At 45.0% G+C, this 21,285-nt stretch overlaps 1 protein-coding gene across 2 annotated transcripts in view; it reads right to left on the bottom strand.

The window, feature by feature from the left end:
• Positions 1 to 21,285, bottom strand: part of RBM46 (RNA binding motif protein 46) — a 108,884-nt gene that overhangs the window by 45,679 nt on the left and 41,920 nt on the right. For both annotated transcript variants that reach the window (XM_069744109.1, XM_069744108.1), the window contains exon 3: positions 5,317 to 6,099. In XM_069744109.1, the coding sequence (XP_069600210.1) occupies positions 5,317 to 6,099 (783 nt within the window). The remainder of the gene's footprint in view (positions 1 to 5,316; positions 6,100 to 21,285) is intronic.

Genomic DNA, 21,285 nt, shown 5'->3' with positions numbered 1-21,285 from the left:
TCACATTTGAAGTCATTTTGAGGGGTCTATATGATAGAAAATAATGAAGTGTGACACCATTCTAAAAACTACACCCCTCAAGGTTCTCAAAACCACATTCAAGAAGTTTATTAACCCTTTACGTGCTTCACAGGAACTGAAACAATGTGGAAGGAAAAAATGAACATTTAACTTTTTTTTGCAAACATCTTAATTCAGAACCATTTTTTTTATTTTCACAAGTGTAAAAACAGAAATGTAACCATAAATTTTGTTATGCAATTTCTCCTGAATACGCCAATACCCCATATGTGGGGGTAAACCACTGTTAGGGCGCACCGCAGAACTTAGAAGTGAAGGAGCGCCGTTTGACTTTTTCAATGCAGAATTGGCTGGAATTGAGATCGGACGCCATGTCACGTTTAGAGAGCCCCTGATGTGCCTAAACAGTGGAAACCCCCCACAAGTGACACCATTTTGGAAACTAGACCCCTTAAGGAACTTATCTAGATGTGTGGCGAGCACTTTGAACCCCCATGTGCTTCACAGAAGTTTATAACGTAGAGCCGTGAAAAAAAAAAAAATCGCATTTTTTCTACAAAAATGATCTTTTTGCCCACAAATTTTTATTTTCACAAGGGTAACAGGAGAAATTAGACCACAAAAGTTGTTGTGCAATTTCTCCTGAGTACGCTGATACCCAATATGTGGGGGTAAACCACTGCTAGGGCGCACCGCAGAGCTTGGAAGAGAAGGAGTGCCGTTTTACTTTTTCAATGTAGAATTGGCTGGAATTGAGATCGGACGCCATGTCGCGTTTGGAGAGCCCCTGATGTGCCTAAACAGTAGAAATCCCCCACAAGTGACCCCATTTTGGAAACTAGACCCCCCATGGAACTTATCTAGATGTGTGATGAGAACCTTGAATGCCCAAGTGCTTCACAGAAGTTTATAATGCAGAGCCGTGAAAATAAAAAATATTTTTTTTTTCCACAAAAAAGATATTGTAGCCCCCAAGTTTTTATTTTTACAAGGGTAACAAGAGAAATTGGACCCCAAAAGTTGTTGTCCAATTTGTCTTGAGTATGCTGGTACCCCATATGTGGGGGTAAACCACTGTTTGGGCGCACGGCAGAGCTCGGAAGGAAGGAGCGCCGTTTTGGAATGCAGACTTTGATAGAATGGTCTGCGGGTATTATGTTGCATTTGCAGAGCCCCTGATGTACCTAACCAGTAGAAACCCTCCACAAGTGACCCCATTTTGGAAACTAGACCCCCCAAGGAACTTATCTAGATGTGTGGTGAGAACTTTGAATGCCCAAGTGCTTCACAGAAGTTTAGAATGCAGAGTCGTGAAAATAAAAAATATTTTTTTTTTTCACAAAAAAGATTTTGTAGCCCCCAAGTTTTTATTTTCACAAGGGTAACAGGAGAAATTGGACTGCAATAGTTGTTGTCCAATTTATCCCGAGTACGCTGATGTGCCATATGTGGGGGTAAACCACTGTTTGGGCGCACGGCAGAGCTCGGAAGGGAAGGAGCGCCTTTTTGGAATGCAGACTTTGATAGAATGGTCTGTGGGCATTATGTTGCGATTGCAGAGCCCCTGATATACCTAAACTGTAGTAACCCCCCACAAGTGACCCCATTTTGGAAACTAGACCCCCCAAGGAACTTATCTAGATGTGTGGTGAGAACTTTGAATGCCCAAGTGCTTCACAGAAGTTTAGAATGCAGAGTCGTGAAAATAAAAAATATTTTTTTTTTTCACAAAAAAGATTTTGTAGCCCCCAAGTTTTTATTTTCACAAGGGTAACAAGAGAAATTGGACCCCAGAAGTTGTTGTCCAATTTATCCCGAGTACGCTGATGCCCCATATGTGGGGGTAACCCACTGTTTGGGCGCACGGCAGAGCTCAGAAGGGAGGGAGCACCATTTGACTTTTTGAGCGCAAAATTGGCTGTCGTGTTTGGAGACCCCCTGATGTACCTAAACAGTGGAAACCCCCCAATTCTAGCTCCAACCCCTAACCCTAATCCCAACCTGATCCATAATCCTAATCACTAACCCTAACCATAATCACAACCCTTACCCCAAAACAACCCTAATGTCAACCCTAACCATAACCCTAATCAAAACCCTAAATCCAACACACCCCTAATCCTAATCTCAACCCTAACCCTAATCCCAGTACACCCCTAATCACAACCCTAACCTTAACCCTAATCCCAAACCTAACCCTAATCCCAAGCGTAACCCTAATGCCAACCCTAACCCTAATACCAACCCTAATCCAAACCCTAAACCTAATCCCAGCTCTAACCCTAACTTTAGCCCCAACCCTAGCCCTAACTTTAGCCCCAACCCTAACCCTAGCCCTAAGGCTACTTTCACACTTGCGTTGTTTGGCATTCCGTCGCAATCCGTCGTTTTGGACAAGAAACGGATCCTGCAAATGTGCCCGCAGGATGCGTTTTTTGCCCATAGTATTGCCGACGGATCGTGACGGATGGCCACACGTCGCGTCCGTCGTGCACTGGATCAGTTGTGTTTTGGCGGAGCGTCGGCACAAAAAAACGTTCAATGAAACGTTTTTTTGTACGTCGCATCCGCCATTTCTGACCGCACATGCGTGGCCGTAACTCCGCCCCCTCCTCCCCAGGACATAGATTGGGCAGCGGATGCGTTGAAAAACTACAGCTGCTGCCCACGTTGTGCACAATTTTCACAACGTGCGTCGGTATGTCGGGCCGACGCATTGCGACGGCCCCGTACCGACGTAAGTGTGAAAGAAGCATAACCCTAAATTTAGCCCCAACCCTAACCCTAAATTTAGCCCCAACCCTAACCCTAAATTTAGCCCCAACCCTACCCCTAACCCTACCCCTACCCCTAACCCTAGCCGTAACCCTACCCCTAACCTAACCCTACCCCTAACCTAACCCTAGCCGTAACCCTACCCCTAACCTAACCCTAGCCCTAACCCTACCCTAACCCTACCCCTAACCCTACCCCTAACCCTACCCCTAACCTAACCCTAACCCTACCCCTAACCCTAACCCTACCCCTAACCTAACCCTAACCCTACCCCTAACCTAACCCTAACCCTACCCCTAACCCTACCCCTAACCCTACCCCTAACCCTACCCCTAACCTAACCCTAACCCTAACCCTACCCCTAACCCTACCCCTAACCTTAACCCTAATTTTAGCCCTAACTGCTGTTCTCCTGCCGGCCGGCAGATGGAGACAGATGGCGGGCGCACTGGGCATGCGTCCGCCATGTTCTTCTGCCGGCGGCCAGGAGGAGCAGCAAGAGGATCCAGGGACCTAGGTGAGTATGCTAGGGTCCCCGAATCCCCCTATTTCTCTGTCCTCTGATGTGCGATCACATCAGAGGACAGAGAATTACACTTTACTTTTTTTTTTTTTTTTTTTGCGGTCGCCGGTAAACAGTTAATTACCGGCGATCGCAAAACAGGGGTCGCTAAAACCGACCCCCGATCATGCTCTTTGGGGTCTCGGCTACCCCAGGCAGCCGAGACCCCAAAGATTCTCCCGGTGCCGGCCGGCGGGCGCACTGCGCATGCGCCCGCCATTTTGAAGATGGCGGCGCCCACCGGGAGACACGAGGAGCATCGGGGGAGCTAGGTGAGTATTGGGGGGCCACCTGGGACCCCTTTTCTCTGTCCTCCGATGTGCGATCACATCGGAGGACAGAGAAATTAAAAAGAGATCGCTTTTTTTTTTTTTTTTTTTTTGCGATCGCCGGTAAACGGTTAATTACCGGCGATCGCAAATGCGGGGAGGGTTAAAAACCCCCCGAATCATGTTCTCTGGGGTCTCAGCTACCCTCGGCAGCCGAGACCCCGGAGAAAATCGGCCTGTGGGGGGCGCTATACACTTTTTCCACAGCGCCGTTAATTAACGGCGCTGTGGTTTAAGTACCCTTAGCGGCCGCCGTTAAAAGGCGTATCGGCGGTCGCTAAGGGGTTAAACATATGGTTAGGATGAGACTGTAGAAAATCACACTTCAAAATATGATTCAAAGGAAAGTCCAACTTGAATCTTTGTGCAAATGTAAACTAAAACTCAAGTAATACATATGCCTTTTTTAAAAATGTTATAACATTGTTTTTTTCAAAATTGTGCATCAAAATTTTGAATTGTACTCCAATCAAAATATCAACAAACATACTCCTGTGACAGACCTCTCCCATCTCTTTATCAGGCATAATCTGTACAAATCTGCTGAGGAACAACCTGAAATTATTTGAAGAGGAAAATACAAACAACACAAGCAAATAAGGGGGTTGCCACTGTATGAGTATCTAGCGTATATGTGGGGAAATAGGCCAGCTACATTGTCCTGAAGAAAATCTTGATTATGATGTGAGGCGTGCAGAGCATAAGGAAGTGCTACACTAATATGGCGTATAGGGTACAATGCTCTGGACGATGGTATTACTATATGGATAAATATTAATAGTACGCTGCAAAATTACCAGAAAGAACAATGTCACTATGAAAGTCAAGTCACAAACCAGGATGTCCATGCTTCAGTAATTTCAAACAGACTGCATTGCTATTGGATACTACCTGAGTAAGTGTACTGTAAGTAGCAGCTACCGTATTTTTCGTATTATAATAAGCACGTTTTTCCGAAAAAAAAATTTGGGGAAAATGAGGGTGCGTCTTATAATGCAGCTATACCTTATCGGAACCGTTGCTGCAGGCCGAAGGCTGGGATGAGGGGTTGTCCAGCGTTGCTGCGGGTGTCCGGTGCTGCTGTGGGTCAGCGCTGAGATCTCGTCTCCCGACATCGTGGTGCCGAGAATTCCATCTGCGCATGCGCCGGCCCCCGGATGCCATTTTCCCAGAGTCCACCGCAGAGGAAAACATGGAACTGCGAGGGTGGGTCTGGCCTTCCACAAAATGCCGGCAGAGCCCCCGCAGCAGCACCGGACACCTCCGCAGCACCCCTTGACACCCCCGCAGCACCGGAAACCCACAGCAGCACTGGACACCCAAAGCGGCACATCGTACATCGGAACGGAACACCCCCTCATCACAGCCTGCAGCATCACCCCACTCCTGCTTCCTCCAGCAGCGACCCTGGGACCCCGCTTCACCGCAGCCACCACCCCCGGTAAGCAATAAGACACATGGATTATAAGAAGCACCACCATTTTATTAAAAAAAAAAATCCTATTTTTCTCCTTAAAATGTGGGGTGCATCTTATAATCCAGAGCGTCTTATAATCCGAAAAATACGGTATGTTTAAAAATGATGTAACATATAGTAAGTAGAAGTAATTCAAGTTATTTTCCACTCACCTAAATGCATCAATGCAAATTGTGCTGCCAATTCCTTGGCATCTTCCAATGATGTACACAACTTGTCAGGCATGAAGTAACTGAAGAAGACATTTCCAAATGATGGAAGAACAACCTTATATATGAGAAGCATTTTCCCATCCTGGCTGCTAGTTGAATACAAATAGTATTCGGGAAGCTCTATGTTATTCTTGTGACAGTAATACTCTAAATGCATGACAGCAGAGTGGAACTGATTTGGCCTTAAAGAAAGCATGTTTGTTGGCGTAAGCTTTGTTCCCGAGTAGAAAGGGTAGGTGCGTCTTTCTGGATCTGAAGTGGGGGAACTGTACGGACCACAGAGAACTGCAGGAGAACTTGAACATCTTCCTTTAGATTTCCGACATCCTTCCTCATCATTTAGAAATGGAAGCGAGCTTTCAGTATTGTAATCCAATTGGCCAAAGAACTGTTGTCGAAAGTTAGTTTCCTTATTCACAGGTTTAGCCAAGGTCACTTCAATGTTGGCTCCATCAATGCACCTGCCATTCATTACAGACATTGCTGTAACTGCATCCTCTCTTTGAAAAAAATGAACAAATGCATAATCCCGCAATTTCTTAACACGGTCAACAGCTCCAGGCTTGAATTTGCTGAATTCAGCTTTAATAGTTTCCTCAGTTGTGGATATCATCAAATTCCTAACATACAATACTTTCACTCTCTGCATTGTTTCTTCATCAACTTCTTTCTCTGGATCGGCCCAATCCACCTGGATAGTTTGGCCCCATAACTGTAGAGTTCCTAGAATGGAAAGTTCAAGAAAGTTTATGGAAACTGAACATGTGTATGCAAATCACCTTATGGTACAGGTTAGCTTAACTTCCCACTAGGCCTTTTTTCAGTGTTTTTTGTTCTGCCGCAAAATCCGATCTCTTGGCAGGAAAGAAGCTACAGAAAAATAGCATGTTTTTTAATGCATTTATGATGCATTTTTTGCAGCAGTTTTGGCATGCTAGATTCGTCTCTTGTGCACGCTGTGGCCGGCGTCACACTTGCGAGTTTTACGGACGTAAGAAGAAAACCCCGGGGAATGAAGCTAAATATAGGTCAATGATCTATATTTAGCTTCATTTGCGGTGAGGCGCCCTCTGCTGGCTGTTCATAGATCGTGGGAACTTTCCTAGAAAGCCTGGGAGCTTTCAAGGAAAGTTCCCACGATCTATGAACAGCCAGCAGAGGGCGCCTCACCGCAAATGAAGCTAAATATAGATCATTGACCTATATTCATTCCCCGGGGTTTTGCAGCAAGGAGCAGCCTGCATTAGCGGAACTCCTTGCTGCAAAATGTTTTAACCCCTTCAGAAGGATTTACATCGTTGGACTTTACAGATCTGCGGAAGGTAAGTATATTGTTGGTTTATTATGTTTTTTCTTTTACAGAACGAGGGTCTTCAGTGATTGGATTGGGCGTTAAATAAAATATTACAACAACCTTTGTTTTTATTTCATTAAAATAATTTTTAATAATGTGTGGTTTTTTTAACCCTTTCATTCAATTGGATTAATAATGGATAGGTGTCATAATTGACGCCTCTCCATTATTAATTTGGCTTAATGTCACCTTACAATAGCAAGGTGGCATTAACCCTTCATTACCCCATATCCCACCGCTACATGGGAATGGGAAGAGAGTGGCCAAGTGCCAGAATAGGCGCATCTTCCAGATGTGCCTTTTCTGGGGTGGCTGGGGGCAGATGTTTTTAGCCAGGGGGGGGGCAATAACCATGGACCCTCTCCAGGCTATTAATATCTGCCCTCAGTCACTGGCTTTACTACTCTGGCGGAGAAAATTGTGCGGGAGCCCACGCCAATTTTTTCCGCCATTTAACCCTTTAATTTAGTAGATAGAACGGCCAAATTTTGCAGATACACACTACTGACATTAGTAGTGTGGAATCTGCAAAAAAAAAGGAGAGAAGACATGGTTTACTGTATGTAAACCATGTCTGAAATCATGTCGGGTTTAGGAAGGAGAAAGCAAAAGCCGGTAATTGAATTACCAACTTTTCTGCTATCTAGCGCTGCATTAAATAAATATATATATATATATATATATATATATATATATATATGTATATATATATATATACCTATTCTATGTGTATATATATATTCTATCTTTTCTATTCTAATCTTTCAGTGTGATTTTACTGTACACAGCACTGATTTGCCGGCTTTTCAAAGGACACCGGTGCGTAAAAAATCGCACAGCAATAAGGATGCCATACGGATGTCACGATAAAAAATTGCGTGACACTTGCATGACAATCGCATGATTTACCTCCGTTTTTTCGGTCCGTAAATCGGACCGTTTTTTTTCTCTCAAGTGGAAATGAGCCCTTAGAGCATGAATCTAAGGGGCTTTTGTCAGCAGCACTGACACTTATAAAGCATAGCAATATATCTATCAGCAATCAGAGCAATGAAAGTGAAAGTCCCATGGAGGGACTAAGTAAAAAAGTAGAATAAAAAAAATTGTAAAATTCTTAAAAAAAAACACAAATACATTGTACCCATAAATAAGTATTTTTATGCAAAAAAAATAAATACATAGACAAAAAGTACACATATTTGGCATCGCCGTGTCTGGAAAAACCTGTCCAATAAAACTCTCACACTAGTTAGCCCCTTCAGTGAATACAGTAAAAAAAAAAAGGGAAAAAATGTGATCAAAAAGACTATTGTAAATAATAATTTTATTGCTGGAAACGTCATCTTGTTCTGCAAAAAACAAGCTGCCATTCAGTTCGATAAGCGGAAAAAAATCTATAGCTCTCACAATACAGTGATGCAAAAATATTTTTTTCTTTAACCCCTTTCTGCCATCGGACACAATCAAAGCCCGCACCAAGCCGAGACATGTCAGCTGTTTTGTATAGCTGACATGTGTCCGCAATAGCGGCGGGTGGACTCGCGATCCAGAATCAGAATTTGACAGCGGCATTTAACAAGTGCTTCTGGCCATCGGGCCGGAAATGCACGCATCGCTGACCCCCGTCACGTGATCGGGGATCAGCGGTGCGTTGGAATAACAACCAGAGGTCTCCTGCAGACCTCTATAGTTGTTGATGCCAGATTGCTGTGAGCGCCACCCTGTGGTCGGCGCTCATAGCAAAGCAGCAATTCTGTTATATAGAGGCAATCTGAGCTTCACTCCTATGCAGCAGAAGCAATCGAGTAGTGGATGCTTCTAGCCTATTGAAGCATGGCAAAAGTAAAAAAAACAAAAAAACAAATGTGTTTAAAAATATGAAAAAAATCAAAAAAATCTAAAAAGCTCAAATCACCCCCCTTTCGCCCCATTCAAAATAAAACAATAAGAAAAAATCAAACATACACATATTTGGTATCGCCGCGTTTAGAATCGCCCGATCTATCAATAGAAAAAAAAGATTAACCTGAACGCTAAACAGCGAGAAAAAAAAATCAAACCGCCAGAAGTACGTTTTTTTGGTAGCCGCGACATTGCATTAAAATGCAATAAGGGGCGATCAAAAGATTGTATCTGCACCAAAATGGTGTCACTAAAAACGTCAGCTCCGTGCACAAAAAATAAGCCCTCACCCGACCCGAGATCCCGAAAAATGGAGACACTGTGGGTCTCGGAAAATTGCCCAAATTTTTTTTTTTTTTTTTTTAGCAAATTTGGGGTTTTTTTTTCACCACTTAGATAAAAAAAAAAAAGACAGACATGTTTGGTGTCTATGAACTCGTAATGACCTGGAGAATCATAATTTCAGGTCAATTTTGGCATTTACTGAACCTAGCAAAAAAGCCAAACAAAAAACTAGCATGGGGTTGCAATTTCACCGCACTAGGATTTTTTTTCACATTTTTATAGTACACAACATGTTAAAACCAATGGTGTCGTTCAAAAGTACAACTCGTCCCTCAAAAAATAAGCCTTCACATGGCCATATTGATGGAAAAATAAAAAAGCTATGGCTCTGGGAAGGAGGGGAGTGAAAAACGAAAACGCAAAACTGAATAAAAGCTCAGGGGGTTAAGGGGATAAAATTGTTTTTATTGTGTAAAAGCACCACAACATAAAAAATGATATAAACATAGTATCACTGTAATCGTACTGACCCGAAGAAGTAAACTGCCTCATCAATTTTACAACATGCCGAACGGCATAAAAACAATCCCAAAAAACTATATATGAATTGCTGTTTTTTGTTCATTCTCCCTCCCAAAAATCGGAAGAGAGTGATCAAAAAAAGTCATATGCCCGAAAATGGTACAAAAAAAAACATCAACTCGTTCCGCAAAACATAGCTATGCATAAACTAGTTTTTGCACAAAAAAAAAAGGGGTCTTTTAGTGTGTGACAGCAGCCAAACATAAACACCTGATATAAATCTGATATCGCTGCATTCGCACCCACCCGTAGATTAAAGTCATCTAATCACTAAGGCCGGAGTCACACTACAGCGAGATACGGTGGAGTCTCGCAGATTAAAAACAAGCTCTGGCACCGGGACTACGGAGCGGAGCGTGCGGCTCCATGTATTGCTATGCGGCCGCACGCTCCGCTCCAGAGTGCCGGTGCCAGAGCTTGGTTTTAACCTGCGACTCAGCCGTATCTCTCTGAGAATTGTCACGATTCCCCTGACCGCGGTCACCAATTGGTCAGGATTCACACCGTGACCGTCACCCCTACGTCACGGATTGAGGTGACTTTAGGCCAACAGACGGCTATCACATGTGCAGGGGGGCTTATCTTAGTTATCCCTCCACTCCACGATGTGATGAAAAACCACACACAAGGCTATTGACCTCTTAGCTTACAGCAGGGGCTTATTCTAGGTATCCCACTGCTTTCAATATACCACAACCTGCAGGGATTTATGTATATCCCGCTTACAGTTCCACTTAACACTTGCAGCTCTCTGGCGCCCCCCTTACTCTCAGGTCAGATTAGGTACTGCACCCTGGGTAATTAGTCGCCAGAAAGGCTGCCTGCTATGTACTGGCTATTGGGCACGCTGCAGCGACGCGATAACTACTCCCACTCAGGCAGGAACAATAATTATTAACGCCGCAGCCGCTACAACATAACCCAAAAGTCTGCACACTTCTCGCTGGCACCAGCTTCGATTAAACGGGTCCGAAGCTAACCCAACACAGTAGCGTATTTCCCTTCAGAAGACAGGGTAAGTTTAGAGCAGGATGAACGAACTAATATGAAATATTATATCCCATAAAAATAATTAGGCAGTGCTTTATCAAAAAATAGTTTATAAAGATGTTACAAATGAGACAATTGCAAATATGTACAATATAACATAAAGGGAATAAATGAGAAAAAGCAACACTTACATGTTCAAAGCATGACAGGCAACCGACCTACAACTGCACGAGTAACGGCATAAAAAATAAATAAAATTAATTATTCAGCTACTGTTGATTTGTTAAGTCTGCCTCTCAAAGATCAAAGTAAAGGCTCATATCCATATGCGAGAAAAAAAACGGTCCGTAATCTGGACCGAACAAACGGACGAGTGCTATGCGAGTACAATGCAATTTTTCTCACATAGCATCCGTATGACATACGTATGTAATGCGTTTTTTTCTCGGCAACTTTTTCTACAATCATTTACAGGACCATTTACAGTGCTCTATGCCACAGAATGATAAGGTATCTGTAAAAAACGGACGGCATACGGATGGTCGGTGTGATTTTTTTTCTCGGACCCATTGATTTGCATTGGCGAGTCTCGTCCGAGATACGCAACAAATCGCAGCATGCTGCGATTTTTTTTCTCCGTCAGATTTTTCAGCTGAGAAAAAAAAATCGCAGATGAGATGTAACTCATTGAATAACATTGGCCAGAGTGCAATCTGATTTTTTTTATCGTATTGCAATCGTCCGTTTTTCTCGCAAATGGGTATGAGCCCTAACTGCTCATACTCACATGAGATAAACTCGGATGAGTCTCACACGTCAATACCCGGCACTGCACCTGGCACTCAGGAGTGGAGCGTGCGGCCGCACAGCAATACATGCGCTGAATGCTCCGCTCCTGAGTGCTGGGTATTGACGTGCGAGACTCATCTGAGTTTCTCGCATTTGAGTATGAGCCGTAAGGCCCAGCTCACATTTATCCTGCGCTCTGTGCTTACATCGGGGTTTCCGAGCAAATCTCTGAAATACTTGATTCAAACTGAACCCTTGGTGGAAGATTCCCTATAATGAAGCTGATGGAGGTACTGTGGAAGCCATAGGACCTGTGATCTAGCAATGTCCAGTTATTTAAGCATGGATAAAAACGAGGTCGACCACAGTTTTGTAAACTTCTGAAAAGAAGGACAATGAAGAACAGAGGCAAGACGGAGTCCAGAGTAAGGCTGCCAACACACTAGCAGTATTTGGTCAGTATTTTACATCAGTATTTGTAAGCCAAAACCAGGAGTGGAACAAATAGAGGAAAAGTATAATAGAAACATATGCACCACTTTTGCATTTATCACCCACTCCTGGTTTTGGCTTACAAATACTGATGGAAAATACTGACCAAATACTGCTAGTGTGACGGCAGCCTAACTCTGCTGCCACATTATAGTGAATGGGTCCTTCACTGGTTTCAACAAAAAAATAGAGATTAGAAAAAATAAACCAAGAATACAGCAGAAAGTTCAAAAACACATATAAATATGTGAGGCATTGGTCGATATTTTGGCCAAAATATCGACCAATGCCTCACATATTTAGGCCGGTGTCACACTCAGCGTATAAAAATACGGTCCGTAATTTACGGCCGCAATACGCAGAGAAGTCCCCAAAATAGTGGTCCGTAGCTCCTCCGTAGGCAGGGTGTATCAGCGTATTTTGCGCATGGCATCCTCCGTATGTAATCCGTATGGCATCCGTACTGGGAGATTTTCTCGCAGGCTTGCAAAACCGACATACGGACATACAATGGATGCATGTTCTCAAAAAATCGTAAAAACATATATACTGTCTGTCTATATATATATATATATATATATATATATATATATATATATATATATATATATATATATATATATGTCAGTAGACACAAACATGTATATATATTAATATTTCATCCAGCATGAGATAGCTTAAAAGCCGGTAATTCAATTACCGGCTTTTGCTATCTCCTTCCAAAACCCGACATGATATGAGACATGGTTTACATACAGTAAACCATCTCATATTCCCATTTTTTTTTGCATATTCCACTAATGTTAGTAGTGTGTATGTGCAAAATTTGGGCGCTCTAGCTATTAAATTAAAGGGATAATTGGCGGAAAAAATTGGCGTGGGCTCCCGCGCAATTTTCTCCACCAGAGTAGTAAAGCCAGTGACTGAGGGCAGATATTAATAGCCTGGAGAGGGTTCATGGTTATTGCCCCCCCCCCCCCCCCCCGGCTAAAAACATCTGCCCCCAGCCACCCCAGAAAAGGCACATCTGGAACCTGTCAGTGTGATTTTACTGTACACCGCACTGAATTGCCGGCTTTTCTCTCTAAGGGTGGTTTCATACTTGCGTTTTTGTCTGCAGCGTTTTTTTTTTTTTTTTTTTACAAAAAACGCATGCGTTTTTTCCCTATATTTAACATTGAAAACGCATGCGTTTTTGGTGGTACGCGTTTGGTCGCGTTTTGAAACGCATGCGTTTTTTTACTGCATGCGTTCATTTTCCAAAATGCAACTTGTAGTATTTTTGAGGGGCGTTTTTTGGACACAAAAAAACGCATGCGTTTTCATGCGTTTTTTTTTGGACCAAAAATGCATTGGCGTCAATGGGGACGCATGCATTTTTTTGTGCATGCGTTTTTTTGACGCATGCGTTTTTTTTAACAAAGGTTGAATAGACTGTAGATAAGGCTGTCTAGACACTGATAAGCCTCCCCCATAGCAGCAGGGTTATAAAAGGAAGGTTGGGGGAAGTTTCTGGTCACTTCTCATCAGACTCCAAAGAAGACAAGACCCTGCTCGGACGCATTGGTGGACAAGACCCAGAGCAATGTGAGTATATCCTAGCCAATGCATTTATTTTTAATTTTTTGGATCTACATGTCCTAATTTCTTCTTTTTTTTTTCAACATGCATCAGAATGTCTTCTGCGGAGTCTTCATCTGATGAGGAGTTTGAGCCACGTCAGTCAGAAGTGGAGCACGTCAGTGAGGTTAGTTTTTTGTCCTTCAGCTTGGTAAGTATTGACTGTCGCATCGACACATGAGACAATTTGATTTTTTTTTTTTTTTATAGAGCACTTCAACTGAGGGACAGAGAGGGACGGAGCAGCGGAGTCAAGGTCCGGTGGGAAGACGTCAGCGGGTATGTATAGAAGGCAGACTGTCCTCACTGTAATATTCTTGAATCTTCCTTTCTGTACCCTTGATTTTCTTTTAATTTTTCTTGTATGATCCTTTTCTGAAAGTTGACTTTCATATTCCTGCCCTTTCTCATCTTTTTTTTTTCTTTTTTCCCAATGTGATTGAGCAAACTTATATGATTTTCTTTTACTTTTAGGTTTCACAACGGGACGACGACCGGATCGATAATGACCTCCTGATCACTCTGGTCCAGGAGCGAGTCCCGTTGTGGGACGGCCGGGATACACAGCACGCCGTCAATAGTACACTACGTCGGTTGTGGAGTGAGGTGGCCCAAGCGTTGTGGGATGGCTGGGAGAATGCCCCGCCACGGGTCCGTAATGCGTTTGGTAAGTATTGCACTGCAGTGTGAAGCAGCAGAGACCTTGGCCGGGCTCTCTTGACTGTGTGTGATGAAAGAAACTTTTTGGAGTTTCTGTCATCACACACAGTCAAGAGAGCACGGCCAAAAGTACTTTTTCTGACCATTATATGTTTTTGTTTTTTCACAGTGGACAAAATAAGAACACGTTGGCGTTCCATGAAGGACCGCTTCAACAAGGACCTTCATGCAGAGAATCGTGCAGCTAGTGGTTCCGGAGCAGGGCACCGGCTCTACAAATACCACCGTGTGCTGGCCTTTTTAAGACCGGTCCTTCTCATCAGAACGTAAGTATTTCTCACATGCTTCCGGTTGTATTGCATTGACAATGTGTAATTTTAAATTCCACAGGATGTACCGTCTTGCTATATTTTGGTATTAATTTTCTGTGTTCTTTTTTCACAGCACACACTGCACGACTGTCGCACCAGGTTCTGGAGCGGTCCTTCAGCCGGCAGCCACGGACCCATCCCAGCCATCCAGCAGCGCAGCACCAGGTGGGTCTTCCACACTCACTGGAGACCAGGGGGCTGGCCCATCAGGTCTTCCCCTTTCGCAGTCCTCTTTCGCTGCACCTATTTTTGCGGGCTCATCCCGGCAGCGACAGAGGGCTTCGGATAGGTCCCTCATGCCCGAGTTTTTGCACTTGAGCTCGGTTTTACACGAAGCTATCAAGGCTTTAGGTGACAGAATGGATGTGTCCCATAACCTCTTAGATTGCCGCATCCAGGATGTCGCCAAAAGCGTTGATCAAGTGAAAGCCGACCTCCAGAAGCCAGCTCATCATTTTTTTAATCAAATCCAACAGGGCATGTCGGAACACCTTAGCCCTGATCTCCAGCCGAGTGTGATGCAGGCCTGCAATGTAGCTTTTGTGCAGGCTATGCAGCAGAGTCAGAGTCGTAATGTGGCGGCATATCCAACTGTGCCGTCACTGTCACTATTAAACACCATTCCTACCTCTGCTGCATACCACTGCACCGCCACCTCTATTCCATCCACAGGTGTACTCCACTACAGCGCCAACACGATGACGAGTGCTGTTGGACATCCCACCGCCACCACCGTGACAACCGCTGCTCCGGCTTGGACCTCCTCCGCTGACACCACGATGACGCAGGACCCTGGCGTGGCTTATCGGCCCGGCCCCCTCCCGATGCAGCAGGACCCATCCATGGCATATCGGACCGGCCCACCCCCGATGCAGCAGGACCGAGGCCTGGCATATCGGACCGCCCTCCCTCCCCCCACCCCACCCTGATGCAGCAGGACCGAGGCATTGCTTTCCGGGCAGGACACCCCCCGATGCAGCAGGACCCAGGCCAGGCGTATAGGACGGCCCACCCCCCCATGCAGCAGGACCCAGGCATGGCGTATCGCACCGGCCCCCCCATTATGCAGCAGGACCAAGCCATACCTTTCTGGGCAGGACCCACCCCGATGCAGCAGGACCCTGCCACGGCTTTATGTTCCCCCCCACCAGCAATGCAGCAGGACACTGGTATGGGCTTTGTTTCCCCCCCCCCAACAACGATGCACCAGGACCCTGGGAGGGTTTTATGTTCCCCCCCAACGAGGCACCAGGACCCTGGGAGGGTTTTATGTTCCCCCCCCCCCCCCCCCCCCAACGAGGCACCAGGATCCTGGGAGGGTTTTAGTTCCCCCCCCCCAACGAGGCACCAGGACCCAGGCGGGACTTTATCTTTCCCCCCCACTACAATGGTGTTGGACTCAGACGTTGCCGAGCGCTCCACAATGGAGACGGACTGTGTTATTGTGGAGCCGGGTCCTGACGTGTCTCCCGCCCACACTCGACAACCTAGCCCAAGAAGACATCCCCCAACCAGGAAAACCCAAAGGAAAACCGGCAAAACTCAAAAAACAAAAAACTCTGATTATTCCTCCCCCATCACCTACCGATGTGTCTCTATTGTCTGTTGTGTCTCACCCTTCCAGTGTGTCTCAAGCCCCTCATGTTTTAAGCCCCATCCCCGAACTTCCAGACCCTTCCAGTTTTCTTGCCCCTTCTCCTGCCACCTCTGCCTCCTCCACGGTGAGTCAGGCTTCAGTTCTTAACACCCCCCACTTACGTCACTCAACCCCAAGCCGGCGCGGTACAACCCGTCGCGGTACAAAAAAATAAATTTGTTTTTGTTTACTCAATAAAAAAAAAGTTTATTTGCAACAATTATGCTTGGTTTATTGTGTCTTTCACCGCTCTCAATACACACCAATAAACTTCGCCACACACTTATTTTTTTGGCCAAAACATATCTCCAGTAGTATAAAATACAAGACAACGTCTATATGTGTTTCTTTAGTATACAGATATGAGTTGGCCAAAAAAATAGTAGTTATTTCGATACTCTTATTTTTGTACCTAGTGTAGTGTCACTGTACAAAGAGAAAATGGTGGAAATCAAGTTCAGAACTCAACTGAACCGGTCAGATGTCAAAATAGACACCTGACCTACTTAGTTGATTACTGCCTTGTATATTCACCATATTCTATATAGCACATTATGTGACAATGGTTGTCAAACTGATTGGACAATGGTTGTCACACGCTACATATCTATGCTCACCTGGCCAGGTGTAAGAAATTGTGAATTCATGATCATGTATATGTTTAGCATGAATTCATTATTTCTTACACTTGACTTGATGGGTATAGAGAGCGTGACAGTCTTGACGCAATGACATCAACAAGATTACCAATAAATCAACATGGTTACCAATAAATCAACATTTTTTCCATTATTATAAGTATGCGGCCAGTGTTTTATATCATTATTTGTAAAGCAAAATAGGGAGTGCAACAGAGGTCAATTATGATGAAAAAATAAAAATTATTACCTCATCAACTATCACCCACTCCTGGTTTTGGATTACAAAATATGATATACATATCTACTGCCCATCTTTGGTCAACCTTTGTTTAGAGAGGAAAAAGGAGACATGGTCAACACAACCAACACTAAAGTTTATTAATTAGAAAAATTTGTATCAGTATTTAATAATTGGTAAACATAAACATACAACAGGACATTTACACAACATTGTCCTGCCATGACACCCGTCCAATATCGGACACAAAATAGGCCGCAAATTGGTCCCGCATAAGACCAACGGCTGCAGTTGACCGCATCGGGTGATGCTGAAAATCAGGCAATGGGTGTGAAACTGGTTCATCAAGTTCAATGTGGGGTCACTCCTTAGCCATTATATAATTGTGTAGAACCACACAGGCTTTGACCACCTCGTCCACTGTTTCAACTTTTAGATTGATGGCTGTTGCAAGAATGCGCCATTTAGCAACCAGAATGCCAAAGCTGCACTCTACGGTTCTTCTGGCCCTGGACAGTCTGTAGTTGAATATTCTTCTAGTGTGGTCCAAGTCCCTACTAGAATAGGGCTTCAGGAGATTTTCACACATCTGGAAGGCCTCATCCCCAACCATAACAAATGGCAGCGGTGGGCCTTGAGTGTTGGGGAGAGGCTGTGGAGGGGGAAAATTAAAATTGTTGCCATACACCCGACGGCCCATATTCGAGCTCTTGAAGGTCTGGGAATCATTGCCACGGCCAAAACCTCCAATATCCACGGCGATGAAGCGACACTCCGCATCCGCTATTGCCATGAGCACTACCGAAAAATATTTTTTATAATTGTAAAACTCAGATCCGGTTCTGGCAGGTTTGACAATGCGGATGTGCTTTCCATCCACCGCCCCTAAACAGTTGGGGAAATCACACACGTTCAAAAATGTATTTGAAATTTCCCGCCACATGTCCACGGTAGGTACGGGTATAAACTCCTCACGGAGTACATTCCATAACGCACGACAGGTTTCCACAACAATTCCGGACAGGGTTGATATTCCAAGGCGGTATTGGAAGTGCAGGGAAGATAAACTCTCTCCTGTGGCAAGAAATCTAGAAGAAAAAGAAACAAAAAAAAACATTTAAAATCGGCTCTTAATGGTGTGTTTAAATAAGAAAAACAAAAAAAACAACAAAAAATACATGTCATAACCAAAAAATTGGACTGTCATTGGTTTAGTTTTGGAACGTACCGTAATGTCACTAACAGACGTTCCTCGGGTGGAATTGCTCTACAGAGCCGTGTGTCCTGTCGCCGTATGGAACCTTCTTCATGAGACAGTAAATCCCAGAAAGATTCTTGAGACATTCTCGTGTAATCCTGGAATTTCTCTGGGTTGGCATTCAGCTCCGCATAGAGCGTGCGACATGCTCCACGGGTCTCACGCACTTCAATGATGGGGAGCCTCCAAAAACGCAGACGCTGTCTCCTTCTCCATCTTTGGTGGTTTCGGTCTTGCTCCCAAGCAAAAACACAGGCAAGGAAAATCTTGAAGCTGAACTCCAGTTTGAAATAAAAGTTCTCCATTGAAAGATCCATCATGACACCGGAAACAGTAGCAAGCTCTGAAAATTTCTGTACCCCTAGGGTCTATATATTGAGAGCCAATCATATACGCCCTCTCTATTCCCATTGGTTGTGTCTGGTAACCTTTTTTTTTAATTTTTTTGAAAAATGCTCAAAAAAACGCAAACGCATGCAAAAACGCATGTAAACGCGTGTAAACGCAGCGTTTTTTTGACGCACGCGTTAAACGCGTGCGTAAAAAACGCAGCGTTTACACGCGTTTTTGCACCATGCGTTTTTGTTAAAAAACGCATGCGTTCAAAAACGCAAGTGTGAAACCAGCCTAACACCGCTGCGTATTTCTCGCAAGTCACACTGCTGGTCCGTGTGTAATCCGTATTTTTCTGGCTTCCATAGACTTTCATTGGTGATTTTTTTGCGCAATACGGTGACAAACGCAGCATGCTGCGATTTTCTACGGCCGTAGAAGCCCGTATAATACGGATCAGTAAAATACGGCAGATAGGAGCTTGGCCATAGAGATGCATTGTACCGTATGCAATCCGTATTTTCTGCACCTCTCTTACGTCCGTAAAACTCGCTAGTGTGAGGCCGGCCTTATAAGTATTTTTTGCACTTTATTTTTCAGGGTGCAGATAAGCCCAGCACTTCCCACGTCTGTTCACATGGGATGCATTGGTGCTGGGCAGCCTGCCTGATCAAATAGTATGGGCGTCACCTATAGGATGCCAAACACGGAGACATGTCAGTGTTCGTGGGAGCGCACGTTTTACACAGACCCATTAAAGTCAATGGGTCCGTGTAAAACACGTACCGCACACGGACGTTGTCCGTGTGTAGTCCGTGTGCCGTGCAGGAGACAGCGCTACATTAAGCGGACCTGACGCACAAAAAAAGTTACATCGACCGTTTTTGTGCGTCGTGGCTACCAAATGCACGACGGATGCGACGTATCGCTAATGCAAGTCTATGGATAAAAAACGCATCCTGCGGGCAACTTTGCAGGATGCGTTTTTTCTCCAAAACGACGCATTGTGACGTCTGTCACATGACGCTAGTGTGAAAGTAGCCTTACCTGCCCAGGTCTCCAAACCAATGCACTATCAAGATGCAGCAAAACCATGTAGTAAAGATGGCGGCAACACAGGTGCAAAATGTTCATAAGATAACCACTCACAGCCTACCAATTCATGTAGTGGGTGACTGCTTAGTATATGACTGCACAAAAAAAGGCTTGTATAGGGCACTGTTTAAGGCCTGTTTCACACGTCAGTGTCTCCGGTACGTGAGGTGACAGTTTCCTCACTTACCGGAGACACTGACACACGTAGACACATAAAAATCAATGCATCTGTGCAGATGTCATTGATTTTTTGCGGACCGTGTCTCCGTGTGCCAAACACGGAGACATGTCAGTGTTCGTGGGAGCGCACGTTTTACACGGACCTATTAAAGTCAATGGGTCCGTGTAAAACACGTACCGCACACGGACGTTGTCCGTGTGCAGTCCGTGTGCCGTGCAGGAGACAGCGCTACATTAAGCGCTGCCCCCCCCCCCCACTGGTGCTGAAGCCGCCATTCATATCTTCCCTGCAGCAGCGTTTGCTGCAGAGAAGATATGAATAATAGTGTTTAAAATAAAGATCTATGTGCCCCCCGCCCTCCCACCCCCTGTGCGCCCCCCCGCTGTTCTGAAAATACTCACCCGGCTCCCTCGTTGGCTGTCGCTGCTTCCTGTTCTGGCCGCATCTTCTCCTGTATGCGGTCACGTGGGGCCGCCGATTACAGTAATGAATATGCGGCTCCACCCCTATGGGAGGTGGAGCCGCATATTCATTACTGTAAATGAGCGGCCCCACGTGACCGCATACAGGAGAAGATGCGGCCATAACAGGAAGCAGCAACAGCCAACGAGGGAGCCGGGTGAGTATTTTCAGAACAGCGGGCGGGCGCACAGGGGGTGGGAACATAGATCTTTATTTTAAACAATATTATTCATATCTTCTCTGCAGCAAACGCTGCTGCAGGGAAGATATGAATGGCGGCTTCAGCACCAGTGGGGGGGGGGGGGGGGGGGGGGGACAGCGCTTAATGTAGCGCTGTCTCCTGCACGGCACACGGACGGCACACGGACAACGTCCGTGTGCGGTACGTGTTTTACACGGACCCATTGACTTTAATAGGTCCGTGTAAAACGTGCGCTCCCACGAACACTGACATGTCTCCGTGTTTGGCACACGGAGACACTGTCCGCAAAAAATCAATGACATCTGCACAGATGCATTGATTTTTATGTGTCTACGTGTGTCAGTGTCTCCGGTAAGTGAGGAAACTGTCACCTCACGTACCGGAGACACTGACGTGTGAAACAGGCCTTAAACAGTGCCCTATACAAGCCTTTTTTTGTGCAGTCATATACTAAGCAGTCACCCACTACATGAATTGGTAGGCTGTGAGTGGTTATCTTATGAACATTTTGCACCTGTGTTGCCGCCATCTCTACTACATGGTTTTGCTGCATCTTGATAGTGCATTGGTTTGGAGACCTGGGCAGGTAAGGCTACTTTCACACTAGCGTCGTGTGACAGACGTCACAATGCGTCGTTTTGGAGAAAAAACGCATCCTGCAAAGTTGCCCGCAGGATGCGTTTTTTATCCATAGACTTGCATTAGCGATACGTCGCATCCGTCGTGCATTTGGTAGCCACGACGCACAAAAACGTTCGATGTAACTTTTTTTGTGCGTCGGGTCTGCCATTTTCGACCGCGCATGCGCGGCCGAAACT

The sequence above is a fragment of the Ranitomeya imitator genome, chromosome 1 (genome assembly GCF_032444005.1).
Source record: "Ranitomeya imitator isolate aRanImi1 chromosome 1, aRanImi1.pri, whole genome shotgun sequence".
Taxonomy (NCBI): domain Eukaryota; kingdom Metazoa; phylum Chordata; class Amphibia; order Anura; family Dendrobatidae; genus Ranitomeya; species Ranitomeya imitator.
This window is presented reverse-complemented; position numbering and strand designations above follow the sequence as displayed.